The sequence below is a fragment of the Oryzias melastigma genome, linkage group LG21 (assembly GCF_002922805.2).
Source record: "Oryzias melastigma strain HK-1 linkage group LG21, ASM292280v2, whole genome shotgun sequence".
Classification (NCBI taxonomy): domain Eukaryota; kingdom Metazoa; phylum Chordata; class Actinopteri; order Beloniformes; family Adrianichthyidae; genus Oryzias; species Oryzias melastigma.
In genome coordinates, this window is record NC_050532.1 from 25,812,438 (window position 1) to 25,829,669 (window position 17,232).

The 17,232-nt window shown below is 39.6% G+C and overlaps 1 protein-coding gene across 1 annotated transcript in view; it reads left to right on the forward strand.

Moving 5' to 3' along the window:
* lrp1bb (low density lipoprotein receptor-related protein 1Bb) overlaps window positions 1–17,232 on the forward strand; it is a gene marked incomplete in the record, with an annotated part of 410,583 nt that overhangs the window by 103,153 nt on the left and 290,198 nt on the right. The window contains 1 exon segment of the mRNA XM_024287246.2: window positions 4,746–4,868. Coding sequence (XP_024143014.2) covers window positions 4,746–4,868 — 123 coding nt within the window.

Sequence of the window (17,232 nt, forward strand, 5' to 3'; positions counted from 1 at the left end):
AGAACATGCAATAACGTTGGCTGTGTGTCTGCAGAGTGTTCAACAAATAAGGCAGGATTTTTATGAGTCTTGGGAGTCTGCATAAATTGTCAGCTGGGCAGCAGCGATAGAACAAAGAGGGACGTCTGTTGCACATTTATTTCATGAAAGAAGCTGCTTCTGCACTAATGATAGTCTGCTTTTACTACTGGTTTCTGCTGGATGTCATGAATGGTGCTCACGATAATGTGACAGTCCCACTGTCATGGTAATAATACCAGTTTTCCATTTTTTTTTTAACACTTTTTGCATTAATCCAGATAGAATGTTGTGATATAGAACACCTTCAAGTGTCTTTCTGATACAAATACAGGCTGTACAAACGAAAAAAGGCCAAATGAAGTCTTCCTTTCCCTCAGCTTTGTTCGACCTGCTATTGTCTTCCAGCAGCTGCAGGGTCGGCGTAGCCTGGCAGGGGGAGGCTGTTTGGAAAATGACGAATAAAAAGGATAAAATGACACAAGAGGTCGTTTACTCTGCTCATATTTGGTCTCTCAGCTTTGAAGATGAAGAGGCATGAAGGGAGATAGAGCATCAGAAGGTAACTGGGGCCTTCTGAGGTGTAGGGACGTGATCTTTTCATAAATATGTGTGTATATATGTGTGTGTGTTTTCAGTCAGAAAATGGCCCTGATGTTAACAGCCCTCGTCTTCTCAATGGTAATGAATTCCACTTTGAAGGCGACGGAGACAAACCTTTAGAGACCTGGGCAATGTGAGCTTTTCTCAGTCACTCATTTGCAGACTGACTCACCTTTTGATGCCTCCGTTTAAAAAAAATATTTCACAAATAAATTTTGTTTAACTGAACCCAATTTTTGTTGGCCTTATAAGGAAAGAGGGGACTTAATACCCCACTAATCCATCACAAGGGCAACTGCAGAAACATGTATCATGGGTATTGTTTGGGTTTTATCAGGTGATACTTTTGAAACAGTTCCAGTACTTATGGCTTCAAAAATACAAAAATAGGCCTATTTTTTCCCAAAGAGGTGACGAAGCAGCGTGACCGGGTGAAGGAGAGCCCTTGAATTCACGTTAGATCCTTTATTTCCTTCTTTATGACGTCTGCAGTGCAGCACTGTCGGTTTTCACACACGCTGAAGTAAACACAGATTTCACCGCTTATCGCCATGGCGACGGTCTTTTTTAGAGTGTTGCTCATGTCACTCTTATCCTTTAAGTTGTTGAAATAGAATCTTTTGTTGCAAAATGCAGCCAAACTTTTGGTCGTTTCGCCTTCAGCATTTTTGACTGAAGCTCCGCCCACCCTTTCTTTTATGAGCCCACCCACAATCGCTGGAAAGGTAAAATGATTGGCTAGAACCGTACTGCAAAATTGAACAAGAAACAAGTGGTTGACTTGTTTAAAATGAAGACCTGAAATGAAGACCAGAAATCTACATTTGTGTACAGTACAAGTAGTACTGTATACGTCAGTACCAGTACCAGTACCAGTACCGACTTGGGCTTCAGGACCATCCCTAGAAACATGGCTTACTACTTTTCATTTCATTATGTGAACTGCATTCATTTTTTAATTCCCCAAACCATCAGAACTATGAGGGAGAAGAAGTCTTGAGTGTATTCTATATGTATGCAAATATTATTGGTCGATTTCCAAAAATGGACTTCTTAAAAATGGCTAACAGTTTATTTTGAGTTTGTTTCTGGATTTTTTCCTCTTCCGACTCTTCAAAGCAGCACCACGGCAAACCTTTTGCTCTCACAGGTGCTCATACTGACGAACCATTTCATTGCATGAATTTGATTAGTGGCACCTGGTTGGTGTTTCAGCCTCTCCCACATGAGTGCGCATGTACCATTAAAAATGTCAAGTCAGCTGTACTAATAGAGGTATGAAGTGTTCCACATGCAGCAGAGCAAACAAACGGGACAAATGTCAGCTTTAAACGTAAGACGATTACTTCCTAAGAAGAAAAACCAAAGCATTCTCACTCCCGACTCGTCTACATGTTTGATTAATGATTAAGTGACAAAGAAAATTATGAAAAATTATTATGCTCTGCTAATGAAATGTGAATGGACATCTCAACATACAGTATGTGACAAAACATCAGGAGTAAAAAGTGACAATGGGAGGTTTTGATGTCCATATGCCCTTTTTTAGTGAACTCTAAAGCTTTTTTTTTCTAGTCATATGAATTCGTGGCTCCTCCTGGTTGCAGGGATACTTCTAGTCATTTTTAAGATGTTTTTCCAACAAATTCGCTCTCCCAAGTAGACATAAATGGTCATATGGTTTGTCACATTTTCATGTTTTGGATGTCCTCAAGAAGTCTTATTTTGACGTGCTGGGTGTTCCCGTTAAATCAGGGCGTCCCCAACCTCCGGGCTGCAAACTGGTACTAGTCCAAGGGCCACTTGGTACCAGGCCACAGGCAGCGGAAAAAATCCTAATCAATAGTCCCCAACCCTCTATTGGTACCCTAAACCAGTACAGGTACCCTAACCTGGTACCAGTACCCTAACCTGGTACCGGTTCCACGTCCATTATCCTCTTTGGTGCCGCGTCCCAAGTGTTGGGGACCCATGTTTTCATGGAAACAGCCAGCACATCAATAAATGGCAAAATGGGGACACCCAAAATGTCAAAAAGTGACGCGGAGGGGGCCCGAACCATACACCCAAATATTATGTTTTGGGTGTCCACGACTCGTTTTTTGATGTGCTGACTGTTCCCATTAAATTAGGGGTCTTCAACCTCCGGGCCGCAAACCGGTACCAGCCTGAGGGCCACTTGGTACTGGGCCACACATGGGAAAAATGCATATGCTAATCAGGGGTCCCCTATCTCAGTACCAGTTCCAGATCCCGGACCGGTAAAGGTATCGGTATCCTAACCTGGTACCGGTTCCACGTCTGTTACCCCGTCCACTACCGTGTCCCAATGGTTGGAGACGTGGGTCTCATTGAGAACCGCCAGCATGTCAACAAATGATGACTTCAAGAAGTGGCGCTTAGGGTACCCTAACCATACGTCCGTTTGTGTCGAGTTGGGAGTGAGAATTTATAGGAAAACCATCTTGAAAATGACTAAAAGCATCACTGCAACCAGGAGAATCCACAAATACACATGACTAGAAAAAAGAAGCTTTAGAGGTAGCTAAAACAGGGCGTATGGATGTCAAAACCTCACATTGTCACCTTTTACCCCTCAACCCATTGATGTTTTATCCCACACGGTTCCATTTTATTAACAGAGCGTGATCTTTTCATCATTTCTTTTGTTTTCACTTAATTATAAATGTGAAAGCTCCAGAATTGATTGAACGTACATTTTTCTTTTAAAAGGTAGATAAATGAACTTCTTTATCCTAAAAACCCTGCTGTGAAACTTTTGATTAATTTTTGCGCTACATTCTCCACTTGTAATTATTTGCATGTTTGGGTTTGTTTTGCTCGACATCACAGCATTGTTTCGCTTGATGCTGCTTAAAAGAAACTTTAACTATGCGTCTTGGCACAAACTAGCATGTTGGCACAAACTGGCGTATTCCATCATGAGGAAAATAACAGTTATTAAAAAAATGTATTGTTTACATTGAACGAGTGCTGTGAAATAATGACGTGTGCTGCTCCGCATTTTAAACATTTCCTTTTCTTTTCTTATTAGTGGCTTTTATGTTGAATTTTAGAAAAAAAAATCACATGAAATAGAAGATAAAGAGAAAGGACTGGATGTTTGAAAGGGGACCTTGATTTAAATTGTAAGATATCAGCTATATTGCATCAGTGGGAATAGAAGAGGCAAAATGGATGAGATGTTTGACCTTTTCAAATTTGTCCCTGGGAAGAGAATTTGCTGGAGGGTGCTGGGCCAGGGAGCAGCAGTGCGTTGAATTATCACTCCCACTGTTCAAAACCTACAGACCTGATCTCCCACTTGCTCCCCTCCCACCACTAATGGGTTAGGAATACAGAGGGGGGAAGATGGAGTTGTGTAGGAGGGCGACTTTGAGCCCATTTCGCTGTCTGTGGCTTGGAAACAAATTACCGCTTCTGGTTGGCGCTGAAGAGAAGGAGCGTGGGGTCACATTGTGGTGTCAGAGCGGCAGCAAAAGCTGGTGTCATTCTGCCGTGTGATGGAGTTGACTGTGTGACAGCTACAGGCAGGAACGTGTCAAGGTTTTGATGGATGATTTCTGTATTAAAAGGCGATGATGACTCTTTAGTTGACTAGGCTTTAACACAACTCCCCCATTCCACCATTAAATGGAAGCACAACACCAAGGAGGCTAAAAGATAAGAGCCAGCTTGTCAAGCTGCTTTGAAATAGTTTGCAGAGTCACAAAGGACATCATGTCTTTGTTAGATGAGAGGAGCTGTCAAAAACACAATTGTCTGGGTAATATGTTTTTCTAAAAAGCAAATGTATAGCCTCATCTCCCGATAAAGAACTGTGATTTGCAAAACACATTCTATCGACATAACAGTCGCCTACTCGCCTCTCAGCCTTCAAGCAGAGCGCACGACTGCCTCCTGAAGAAAAATCTTTCTCTCTGTTTCATTGGATTGAAGTGTAATTGTGCTCCTGCGGAGAATTTTTACCGGAACCATTTTCTAGTCTCCAAAAATAGGGTCCGCTCAATCTACATTCACACCATGTTTTCTGCTGAGCTTCCATCACCTCATGCTACATCTTCTCTGTCTTCCTCTCCACCCCTCTTCCTCATGCCATCCAGAAGCCATCTTGTGCGATGTCGGGGAGTTTCTCTGTCATAATCAGCAAACGTGCATCCCCGAGGCCTGGCTCTGTGACGGGGAGCCCGACTGCCCCGACGACTCGGACGAAACCGATGGAGTTTGTAAGTCACTCATTCCATCCATTCTTCACACATGCAAACATGGATTTATGTCATAATCTCTCATTTATGGACCCATGCTCACAAAAGAGGACAAACAAAGAAAACTGTGCTGGTTACACTATTTCTCAAAGTCTCTTACTGTTGGAAAAATTGGTTAAACGATTGCCAAATCTCCTCTGCTAATACCAAACAGCCCATTCAGCCACAGACGCTTGTTTGATGGATTAATAACTGTAGTCTGTTGGAGGAATTTTGCTGTGGGGTCCATTGTTTTGGTCACTTTGGCACAAACGGCAGACGGAGGCTTATCTCTCAAATGTTCAGCGAGGTCGAGGTCAGGACTGCTGGCAGACCTTCACAGCCACTCGGCTCCCAAATGCTGGAGGTGGTCTGTAAATCCCCCTGTGTGTGGGCCATCATCGGAGGGTGGAGGCTCCAAATCATGGAGATTTGGCTTTCCAGCTGATGGCAGAATCTCATCTTGGTGTCTGATTAAAAGAATCTTTTTTTTTAAGATGCTACTTTAACTAAAACAGGATAAGCCGACTCAGTAAGAGTAGTAGTTAGTAGGGATGTAATGATTCAGTCAAGCCACGACTCGATTCACAGTTTTAAAGTCATAATTTCATTTTTCGGATTTATTTTTTTCTCAACACAATGAATTAAAAGTATCTTACAGCCAATTATGTTTTTTTTTCGCCCCTTACATCAAACTGTTTTTCTACTAAAAGAAAGGATTCAATACAAATAAACAATTAAAGGTCTCTCTTTAAAAAAATAGAGATAGTCTCAATGGGATTTCCTGGTAAAATAAAGGTTTAATTTAAAAAAAACACATATGATGATGCTGTAAGATGAGTGTGGCAGCTAAAGATGCCAGAGCAGTTAGCTAAAAATGCTGAAGCTTAAAGCTTGCTAAAATATTAGCTAAACTCTAAAATAGCCAAAAAAAAAAAAAAAAAATAGAAACATGTCTAAATTAGCCAAAAACAGCTGGTGTAATGCCAAAATGTTACTTAAACTCCAAATTAGCCAAAAAATAAAAAAATGAAAGAAAAATGTTTAAATTAGCCAAAAACAGCTAGCATAATGCTAAAATATTGGATAAACTCCATATTACCTAAGGAAATAGAAATCTCTCTAAATTACCCAAAGACGGCTAGTGTAATATAAACTTGGCTAACTCCAAATTAGCCAAAAACTGGAAAAAGGATCATCTAAATTAGCCTAAAAAAGGAAGCATGTTGCTAAAAATGACCCTAAAACCCAGTAGTTGCTGAATATTTTAAAGTTTGAATGGTTTCTCCAGCTGAAAGTATGAGGACATTTACAAGTGTCAAACCACACAAAGTTTTTGAAAGGTTTTGAGTAACTTCTCATTATACATGGTGTATAAAAGTCATACATGGTACGTATACGCATACACAGCACACATATCACGTTAAAACTGCATAATTGACACATTAAATAATCATGAATTTTGGCTCTTATATTCTTCCAGGGTTTTAACATGGTTCATTTATGATAAATCTGTAAAAAATGTCACAGTTTTTCTCACTTTTCCCACATATTCATAGATTTATGAATTACATTCTTTAATTACACGTTGATATTAATGACAATAAGGGAAAAAAATACAATTTCAAGAAAAGTAAACATAAATTTGCTTCTTCTTGATCACTTTCAAGCAAATAGTTTATTATTTTATTCAATGGATTCATGTACTGTCTGTATGAGTGCAAATATGTCTGTCTATGATTTAAAATAGCAACAATGTCATCATCTACATGTGTTTGTGGATAAAATCAATATCTTAATTAGATGTGATACATTTATACTTTTATGTTTATTGCTAAAAGCAAAACCAATAAAGCAAGTAAAAAAAAAAAGTTGCAAAATACTGTTGTCCTCCAATTTGTTTAAAAAGAGGAGCTGTCAATCACGGAGTAGTTATAAAGGTTTATAAGAAAATATTTTTCTAAAAAAAATTTAAACAATTAATTATTTTATACAGATTAGTATTATAATTTCATAAAAAATGTGTAACCAGTTTGTTTACTTATTTTATATCTTTTTCTTCCTGAATCCCACGTTTGATTTGTGACAAACAAACCTTCTGCTACATGACAGAAATGCTTGTTTTTCGTGTGACATGGATTTCCTTTATTCTGGCTCAAAGCTGAGTGAGCCTTTTGTAAATCACGAGGAGGCTCGTTCTGTTTCACCGTCCGTCAATAAATAGATAAACAAATAAAAGGCCAGCCAAACCCCAGAATTAGCATTCAGTCCCGGTTCTCCACCTGTGTGAGTTATTAGCCATAATTAGGCTTTTACAGTTTTGGCGGTGGCATTTGTGAATAAGTTGCATTGGGTGCGACAACCATCAACGCCCCAGCTTGCATCAGGCTGTGTATCAATTAGGCTACTTGTGGAGCCGCGCAGAGAAAGACAGAAAGGCCTCGCTGTTCATCTCCAAATGATCTGATTACACTCAGCAGCTGTTAACATGTGCACAGCTGTTTGCTCGCTCTGGAGGGGGATGAATGCGACTGGGTGGAGGTTTGTTGCACGAGCCTCCCAGCCTGCGCACACGCTGCGATAAAGCAACACAAGCCTGTGATCCAGACTGATGTCGGGAGTGACACAAAGCAAGAGGAGACACAGCCAAGTGCTGCTGCTGCTGCATTTACCGCCGATCCTCTGCTGATGAAATAAGCCGCTGTGGGTTTTTTTCCTACATACATGTCTGTCTATCAACCTGTGATACACGACTCCTGGTTAATTACCTGTTGACTGAGGTTCATCACATCTAATTTGCAAGATTAAATTCCATCGAAGCATCTGGAAGTGCTGGTAGGTTTCAGTCGCAGCTAAAGCTCTAGTTCACACAAACCTTGTAAAAAGAACCTTGTTTGCGGGTTAACACCTTTAGCCCAGATTGGTTTTTGAATTTAAATCTTGTCTGGTTAATTAGGTAGAATTTTATCCCTTCTTAAAAGAATTCCAGGAGTTGAAAATCAAAGACGTTTGCTCTAAAATCTCACATGTAAATGTAGGCTTCTCACCTTAAAAGGTAACTAAAGCCTAAATCAACTTTTTGGGCTGTTGACCTCTAGTGCTTTTCTGTTGCCAAATTAATGATACATTAAAATAAAATTGTTTAATTCTTGAAAATATAGTCAAAAAGTGGAATTTGTTGAAATGATTATGTCTCAATTATCAAACCTCAGTGGCTGCTGTGCTTTTGAGGCTCACAGAGTGAGAAGTTATGGTACTTTTTTTAACTTTACTTTACAGTTACTTTGTAAAACTAAAAGCTTTGTATTTTTTAAATAAATGTTCTGAAATGTTCGTTTTGATTAGATTTTCACTGATGTTATATCCGGGTTTAGAAAAACATTAGGGGTTAGGGTGGGAATTTGGACATAACCAATGTAAATTAACCATAGACGGTACATAGAAAGAATTGGACGGATCAATCCTTCCTCCTCACGTTCCAAACAGGAAGTACCTGCTGGTCCTAGAAAGCCAAAATCCCATAGACTTCTATTGAAAAATAAGCAGTTATTATTCAGTTATTTTATTTGTCAGAGTAATAATTCTTGCTCCGCTGTCTCTTTAACATTTTCCTGCTAAACCTAACTTGTTCTTTATGATATATTCTCTTTATCCCAAGATATTTAAATTACAAACTGGCCAATCAGAGGCCTCAATAAGAGCTTGTGGCGCCCGATGGCCCCACTCTCAAACGTCAGAAGCGTTCGACAGATTCTCAGACCAATCGCTGCTTCCTAACGTTGTCTGGTCCCACAATAGCGAAATCATGCGGAAACATGGCGACTGGAGGTAAGGATTTCTATTGGTGACGTCACAACCTTGTTTTGTCCATTTCTATTTATGTCGAAGAAACTAACTAACAGTCGAGAGATGGACTCAGAATCATCTGATTCATAACTGTTGTAAAGTGTTGCATATCTGTGCCAGATGACTTTTCTTGGCTGTTTTACTTGTGAAAACGGTTGAAGAATTACAGTTATGCCAAGAGCACTAACTCTGGAGCTAAAACTGTGGTGTTAAAGGTTTGAAGGCGGTGGGAGGAGAAGAACTCTCTGTTCTTGTTTTAGTGCTGCAGACACAGGAAGCTGTATTTTGGTGGATAGAGTGTTAAGATCATTGGATCAGTTTGATGATTTTAGCAGTTTTAAGAATGCTCTAAATATCCTGCAGTCATTCAGTGTGGCAGCAAGAGACCCAAATTACAAAGTTGAACTGGAGCCATTTTTAGTCATTATTATAGAATCAGCTTTGTTCATGAGATTGGACATAAATGTGCTATAACCTCTTAAATAAGTCCACAATAACACACCCTTCTAACTCCAAATAGATTGGATCTTTGTGCAGCATGTACTGGACCCACTCTGATTTGACTGAGCGCTGTGACCATCATGCACAGGGATTTAATATCTCAAGCAGGGTAATATTCTGAACTCTTGCTTGCAGATATATCAAAATGGCCTCCCTCCTCCAGCTTGGTAAGGCGATGTAATCACAGAGTTTGTTGGAGAGAGGCCTGGAAAGGTGGTCTTTAAACCCACAAGACTCAGAGGAGTCAGTCATCTACATCAAATACAATTCCCTTAAATGAAGATGTATTTTATTGTTTTATTTGTAATAAACAGACATTTGACTGTCACAAAGCAGCTCTCCGGGTTTGAAGTGCCGCGCTTGCAGGAAGGGTCTTAGATCCTAAATCCATCATGAATCCTTCAGGAAAGGATTTCATGGACTTTTGGCTCCTGTTAGTTATGCTGCCACGAGGCGCGTTTTGGAACATGGAGACCACTAAATCCTCTGATTGAATTGTCACTCAGAAAGGAAGAAAAAAAAACCCAAAACAGAAGGGTCAGTGGTCGACTTCAAAAACACGGCCACGGAGGTTGTTTCATGGTTTCAAATTGGTTCCACCCAATCTTCAGCACCGCTGAACTTATCGTCCCTCATGCACAGTGGGAGGACAGCTGTTTCAGAAAGAAACACTCCTGGGGGGTCCCTCCTTTTATTTTCTGTTTTGATAGAGGTCTCATCCTGCTTTTGCCTTTAGGTCTTTCCTCCAGGATTGCAGATTTAGGTTTTGAGTTCATGAGTTCTACTAGAAACAAGCAGTTAATGATCAAGTAGAAAATAGTTATCATAGTCTAAACATTTAAATGCATAAAACGCCTTATTAGCATTAAATTAAAATTTTGAGAACCAAAAATGTCTTGTTGAATTTGAGTCTAGTTTATAACTTTTATGTTCTGAATGAAATTAAGGGATTTTCTCACAGAAAAGTGAGAATAATTGTCCATAATAGCATCACCTACCTTTTTTCATTTATTGTTGGAGTGTTCACCAAAATGTTAACATTTTTAAACTACATCTGATGATGTTCGTAATTAAGAAAATGCCAAAATTCTTCAAATAAATCATTTTTCTAAAGTTCTAAATCAATGGGATGTGTCATTTAGCTTGTTGAACTGATGGATTGTGGCTGTTTAAGATGACAACTATATACAACAAATCTAATGGTCTGAAGAAGGACTCGATGCTTGAAATGTCAGGTTCTCAGTGTACAAAACTATTAATGGGATTTGTTCTTTCATCGATCTCACCTCCAGTTCAGCGGATTTTCTTTGGTTGTCCCTGTTTTTCCTTCATTCTCGTTTGTATTTGAGATTATTGTAGCAGTAAAAAGTCCTGCCTGGCCTTGACTAGCCACAATCAAGCCCCAACTATGACTTCCAGAAATAATAAACCTGTAATTCAGTCTGGATAGACCAGTTCATTGAGTGAACATATATGGAAATGTAGATCTACAGCCAGCCTGAACAATATCTCATTTATTGAACAATCTAAGTGGCCATTGGCTTTTTTATTTGTTTTTAAAACACATATACATGTTACAAATCTTCTCTTTATGGCTTTTTTTTTTAATAATTCTTTAGTTTTTGTGGAAAAAAAATAGGTAAAAACTTTTTTTTTCTCCTGATGATTTTTGGTTGACCTGCTGCAAAGCCTCATTCAAACTCATGCATTTTGACCATATTTACAATAAGGTCTTACGTCTCATTTGTCACGGGAAAGATGCATTCTATGGATCTTTTAAGGCTGTTCAATCTCCAACTACACACCTTATAGACTTTCTAAGATTGGAATTCTTATAGTTCAAACCTTCATTGAAAAATAAGTTTAGTTTTATAGAATGAAAGCAAAAATCTGATTGTGATCGAAGATTTATGTAGATTTGGCAAATTGAAGGCATTCTGTACAGGAAACCTAGCATGGAGGAGATTGATTGACAATGATCTACAGCCAATCAGGATGCAGAACACAGACCAACAAATAAACAAATAAATAAATAAATGAACAAGTGAACCACAATATAGTGAGAGATCACTGGAGGCCGACACCTGGTTGTATTTCATTAGTTTGCCAGCATTGACCAGCGTCAAACGAATCAGACTTTAAACTCTAGGATCATCCCCAACCCAAAGCAGTGGGTGAAGATCTTCCCATCTTGGTTTGGTTTGTTTCCGTTCACATTTGGTCCTAAAAAAACTAAAGCCAGTCTAAAGAATTGACGATTGTCGTTCTTTTTTATTGGACATTGTATTGCCTGAGACGAGATCTGACCAGAAGCAAAGAATCATGGAGAAGAAAACCAGTTCATTCCGGTTGCCCTGACCGTCCCATATTAGCGAGAGCCTTAACCTCCTCACTAAAGTGTTATTTTCCAACATTTTTGTACCACACAATTCTCCATCTCTGCACTGTGAGCTGCTTTTTTTGGCCTTCACGTCGTATACATGAGTGTACTGTACCTCCCTTAGCCGTGCTGTCTGAGGACTCTTCTCAACTATTCATGACTATTCTTGACCTTGTAACATGTAAACAGGGAACCACCACCGTCCCACCTCTGCTGATTTACTTTACTGGGTTGAGGAAGTGGACTGGCTCATCTGGTTCATTGGATTACAAATCTGTACATTTGTCTAGCAGAAGGGTGTGGAGACTCATACTGGTCTGTGTGGACCATCGACTCTCCCATGTCCTGTTTTTGTTTAGATTAGAGACTTAAGGGACAAACTTTATAGATTTGGTACAAGCTTTAGTGTTTTTTTGTCCAAACTTCAGTTTGGAGTTTGCTTTGGTGAACAGTCATTACCTATTAATCACAGTTTATTGTTATTTTTTACTCCAGACGTTTGCTGGATCATGACCTATTTCTCATCATTTTAAAGGACTATACTGAAATGGGTCTTTCAAATCTCTTTAAAGGTTTTAACCTTAAGTTTTACTTGTGCTCACAGTTTTCTCTGAAATTTCTCAACAACATAAATGTGTGTAACTCCAGCTCAGCACACCTAAGACCTTGTATGTTTTATGTGCAATTGTACGGTGTTGTCTGCTATCATGATTGTACAAAGTCGACTGCGATGTAATTGGCAGAAATTGGCTCTGTGAGACCAAGACAAATTTCCTTTGGGACAGTAAAGTATATTTGATTTGATTGATTAATGGTCATTGCTGTGGGAAGTGGTCATTAATGGTCATTGATTTTGTGAATGATCAGTAACAATCATTGCTTTGGTTGATGATCACTAATAGTCAGGGGTGAATGGACATTATTCGTCATTGTTTGGTTATTGATCTATAATGGTTATTGTTTTAGTGAACTATCAATAACAGTTATTGCTTTGGTTATTGATCAATAAGAGTCATTGCTTTGGTGAACAATCAGTAACAGTCAATGTTTTGGTCAACGATCAATGATGGTTATTGCTTTGGTGAAGAACCAGTAACAGTTATTGCTTTGATTATTGATTAATCACAGTCAATGTTTTGGTAAATGGACATTTTTCGTCATTGCTTTGGTGAACAACCAGTAACAGTCAATGTTTTGGTGAACGATCAGTAATGGTTATTTTTTTGGTGAACAATAAATAACAGTTTTTGCTTTGGTTATTGATAAACAAGAGTCCGTGCTTTGGGAAATGGAATTCATTCATCATTGTCACTGCTTTGGTCATTGTTTTGGTTAACAACCAATAATGCTCATTCCTTTGGTGAACAATCATTGATGGTCATTGTTTTGGTAAACGACCAATAATGGTCTTTACTTTGGTGAACTGTCAGTTACCATTGTTCCTTTGGTGAACAATCATTGATGGTTATTGTTTTGGCGCCGTTCATCAAGGCCGGGTCAACCCTCTTTACTTCCCTAAGAGGTTCTTTATTACTATATTTGGCCAATCTTTTCTTTTTCTGGACATTGGAATTATTTGTGGCAGTTTCCCAATAAAACCGTGTTCCTGAAGATGTTCTTTGATGTGTGTTGTGGTCTGCTGGACTCCTGGCCTGTTCATGGCCTCGTGGGGCCGTTAGCGCCCCGGCATGTGATTGCAGCTCATGAGGCAGCATCTTTCAGAGCAGGTGGACAAAGAGAATGTGAAGAAAGCTTCGCGGGGCGGCTGTCTGCAATGTAACTATAGTTCTGCAATTTGCCTATCAGCATCTTGTGGGCTATTTTAACTGGCACGTCCAATACTGAAATAAATGTCTCACTAATGTGTCTGGCCCCCGTGAGAGTTGGTGCCGCCAGGCTGGAGGTTTGCGGGGTAATGTTGCGTAGCGCGGTGTTATTGAGCTGAATGACTGTGCATTTTACATGATGTAACCTCCTCGGTTTGCCCCATCTCTGCCTCAATTAGGAGAAAAACAGTAAATCTGCGTGTTGTTGAATTAATGTCTGACAGCAGAGGTCTGTTTTAATGTTTACAAGACTATTAAATCTGCATAAACCTTTTATTTACATTTCTGTTTCAGAAATGGTTTGTTTTACAGCGATATTTTATTTTAATCTTTCAAATGCATCTTTATTGTTTTAGATTTGTATTTTTCCTCTTAATTAATTGTCATTTAGTCTCGTATAGTCACAGTTTTGCAGGATTATGTTATCTTCTTTACTTCCAGAGTGACAAAAAGATAAACAGTTTAAGTGTTTGTGTTTACTTGGAAGTAGTTATTTATAATATGCTTTTAATAGTCTTAATGATGAAGCCTTTTTCTTTGTCCCTAATCTGTCATTTGGTTTGTGCTCAGCTCGTGCTCGGTAGATTGCCCCTCCTTCTGCTGGTTAACAGATTTCCATATGTTTGAGCATTTGTTTGAGGCAAAACCATTAGTGTGAGAATTGTGTTGCCTGGTGACAATCTCGCACCCACACAAAGTTTCAGTGCTGTCAGAAGTGATGCACTGGGAGGAGCTCGCTGCAGCTTTGTCTTTGCTCTCACAACACCTCTGCTCAGCAGCTAAGCTGCGCTGACACGTTCTCCCGTCTGTATTCCCTCCTAGTACCAAAGTTGTGAAGGATGGCATCCCGGCTTGTCAACTTAAAAATCTAAGAAAAAAGAGCACAATTTATAAAGCTAACATGCCTGCTGTCACAGTACCAGCTTGACATTTAAATACTTGAATCTACATTATTCCCTGCACTGCTCTGAATCATCTCCATGACACCAGGCGTGAAGTAAGCACAGAGACAGCAGCTTCTCCAACCATGACATGCAAAGAGAATAGAATCCTGTAATCAGCACGGTTCAACTCACAGATACTGCAGAGGAACCAAAGGTGGAGCTCTGAGAATTGCATTTGTGTATTGACTAAATATGAAGGAGTAACCTATTACTCACATTAACAAGGAGGTTCTTTGTCCTATTCAATAAACACAGTTACAGGTCATTAGTTCAGTGGAACGGAGACCCTGTCAGAGAATATAAAGGAGAAACTCCACATCATCTCTTAGACTTTAACCATGATCCCGATTAAATATGTGTCAGCACCCATAAACTGATTTATTTAGCCTTTTGAGATCAGCTGAATGAAGGTGTGAATGAACATTAAAGTAGTCAACTGGAAAAGTCTGACATGGAGATATAGCGATTAATGTTTTTTTTTGTGTGGAGTGGACCAGTACGAGTCCTCTGAATAGACAACTGTAGTTCAAAAAGAAAACATTGACAAACTTGGTAAATTGTTAATGAGAAGATAACATAACTGTCCTTTGAAGATCCTTCTTCTTGTTAATATAGTCTCTTGCTCCAACACCATCCTTGAAATCCAAGAACTGTGTTACATTAGGAATCTGCAGACCAGGGGTGTCCAAAGTCAGTCCTGGAGGCCCGGCCTCCTGCTGGTTTTCCAGAAATCCTGCCTTACCTGGATCAGGTGTGTTTGGGCAACAGGGAGATTTCAGTGGCAGGTTGAAGGACTGACTTTGGACACCCCTGCTTTCGACCAAAGTTTGCTTTGATTGGGCAGGAGTGAAGGACCCTCCTAAACTGGTGTGGACCATGACTCTCAATTCACCTGAAGGCTTACATCTCGTGAATCCTGTTCAGTTCACTACAGTTTGAACGGACATGGACTCTCCAGCAACTAAAGCAGTTTAAGGGTGTATTCCGACTGGACACATTTGGTCTGCTTACAGTGATCCAGAGTTCGCTAAACACAGTTTCAGTCTGAAAACCCCCCAAGTGAACTCTGGTCCAGGACCAGGAACCACTCTCTGACCCATCTTTCAAGGTGGTCTCTCTTAATTTCCAATCGGACTGAACTTCCGTTTGCTCTGAGATTTATTAGTGTGAATACGAAGCTTTCCAAGAGTGAAATATCTGAACAGAAACGGTTAACGCAGCCGGTCATTAGTGGACAAACGTGGAGCAACGATGCAACAGCGACTCATAAAATGTGGTCGGATGAGTGCAGGCTCATGAAACCGACTTTTAACGTGTTACACGTTGCTTCTCACACTGTTTTTCTGATGATCTATATGCTGTAGACACCGTACCTTGGAGCGTCTCCAGCACCGTCCTGCAGTATTCCTTCACCATAACAAAGTAGCAGTAAAAGTGTTGAAACTGGTCTTCAAACAGACGTACAGAATTAATCACCAAAATGACAACGTTTGAATAAGTGAACAATCCTGATAAACCACAGGACCTCCATCTTTCTCTTTTTGTTTTGACCCGCCCCCGTAACTGCTGACCAATGACTGAAGAGATCTTTAGTCATTAGTTTTGGACTGGAACAGAAATCTCCGGTTGACCCCGGACTGAAAACGGACTGAATGCAAAGTTTAGGACTAGATCAGAAACTGATTAAGCGGACTCAGTCCGGAACAAATCATTTCTCCAACTTAAATACTCCCTGAAACAGTGAAAGTGACTTCTCCCTTTAACACTGGAGCTGTTGCCGATAACAACAAATCAACGCTCGTTCTTGAAACTACCTTAACTCTTCCATCATTTGTGCAATTAACGTTATTCCACATTATTCTGACACAGAGAGTGGAGATATGCTTGAATAATTGTGCAAAACCACTTCTTTCCACGTTAAAAACCAGCTAATGAATGCTTGAAGACTTCACTACTATAAAAGTTTAGCTGCTTTTCTCCACTCAAATTTATTTTTTATAATTTTGTTCCATAAACGGTTGAAGAGTTACGATAGTTTAAAGAACGTCAACACAGGAGCTAAAGGTATAAAAGTGTTCTTCTATAGTGTTTCTACATCAGAAGTTCAGTGGCTCTACCTCTTTTGTCTGTCATCAATTCCAAAAACACAACCCAGCAACACAAACTCCAAGATCATTTTGGGCAAAAACATCCCCTAACAAGTAACTCCAGTAAATAAATGTACCTTTGCAGATGGCTCAGTGTCTCAACGGTGCAGTGTAAAAGCAAACTAAGGCAAATGAAGGTTTGAAACTATTCAGCATTTCCTGCTAAAGCAATCCCCCAGACCGGAATGATGCAGCAGACTTGAAAGTGAAGAGAGTGCTACTGTAGAAGCAGAATCCTCTTTTTTCTGGCTTTGTCATCCACACAGGAGACCACACTTCTCTGTGGGGGTGCTTTCTTTCACAGTTTTTTTTTTTTTGCTTTCCAAAATAATACTTAGCCATCTATCTCTTCAGTAGGAGAATGAAAGGTACATATTTACCTGTCTAGAAAACATTCACTTGCTAAAATAACTCTAATAAACAAAAAGACAAAGTAATCCTGCATGTTTGATCTCTAGGGGAAAAACGAGACAACTGTGGAAGCTATTTTGTTCTGCGTAGGTGCAGTTTGTCCTCTGAAGAAAAGCACGCCACAGCTCACGCAGATATCTGATCCGAGTTTAGCATCTCATCCTCTTTAGGAATCGTTGAGCTGCATTACTTCCTTATCAGCTAACCTGACCTGTTGGATGTCATTACAGTTTTTCTGTGAGAGTTCTGAAAGAGGAAAGGCATGCACATGCAGCTCTATTGATCGCTAAG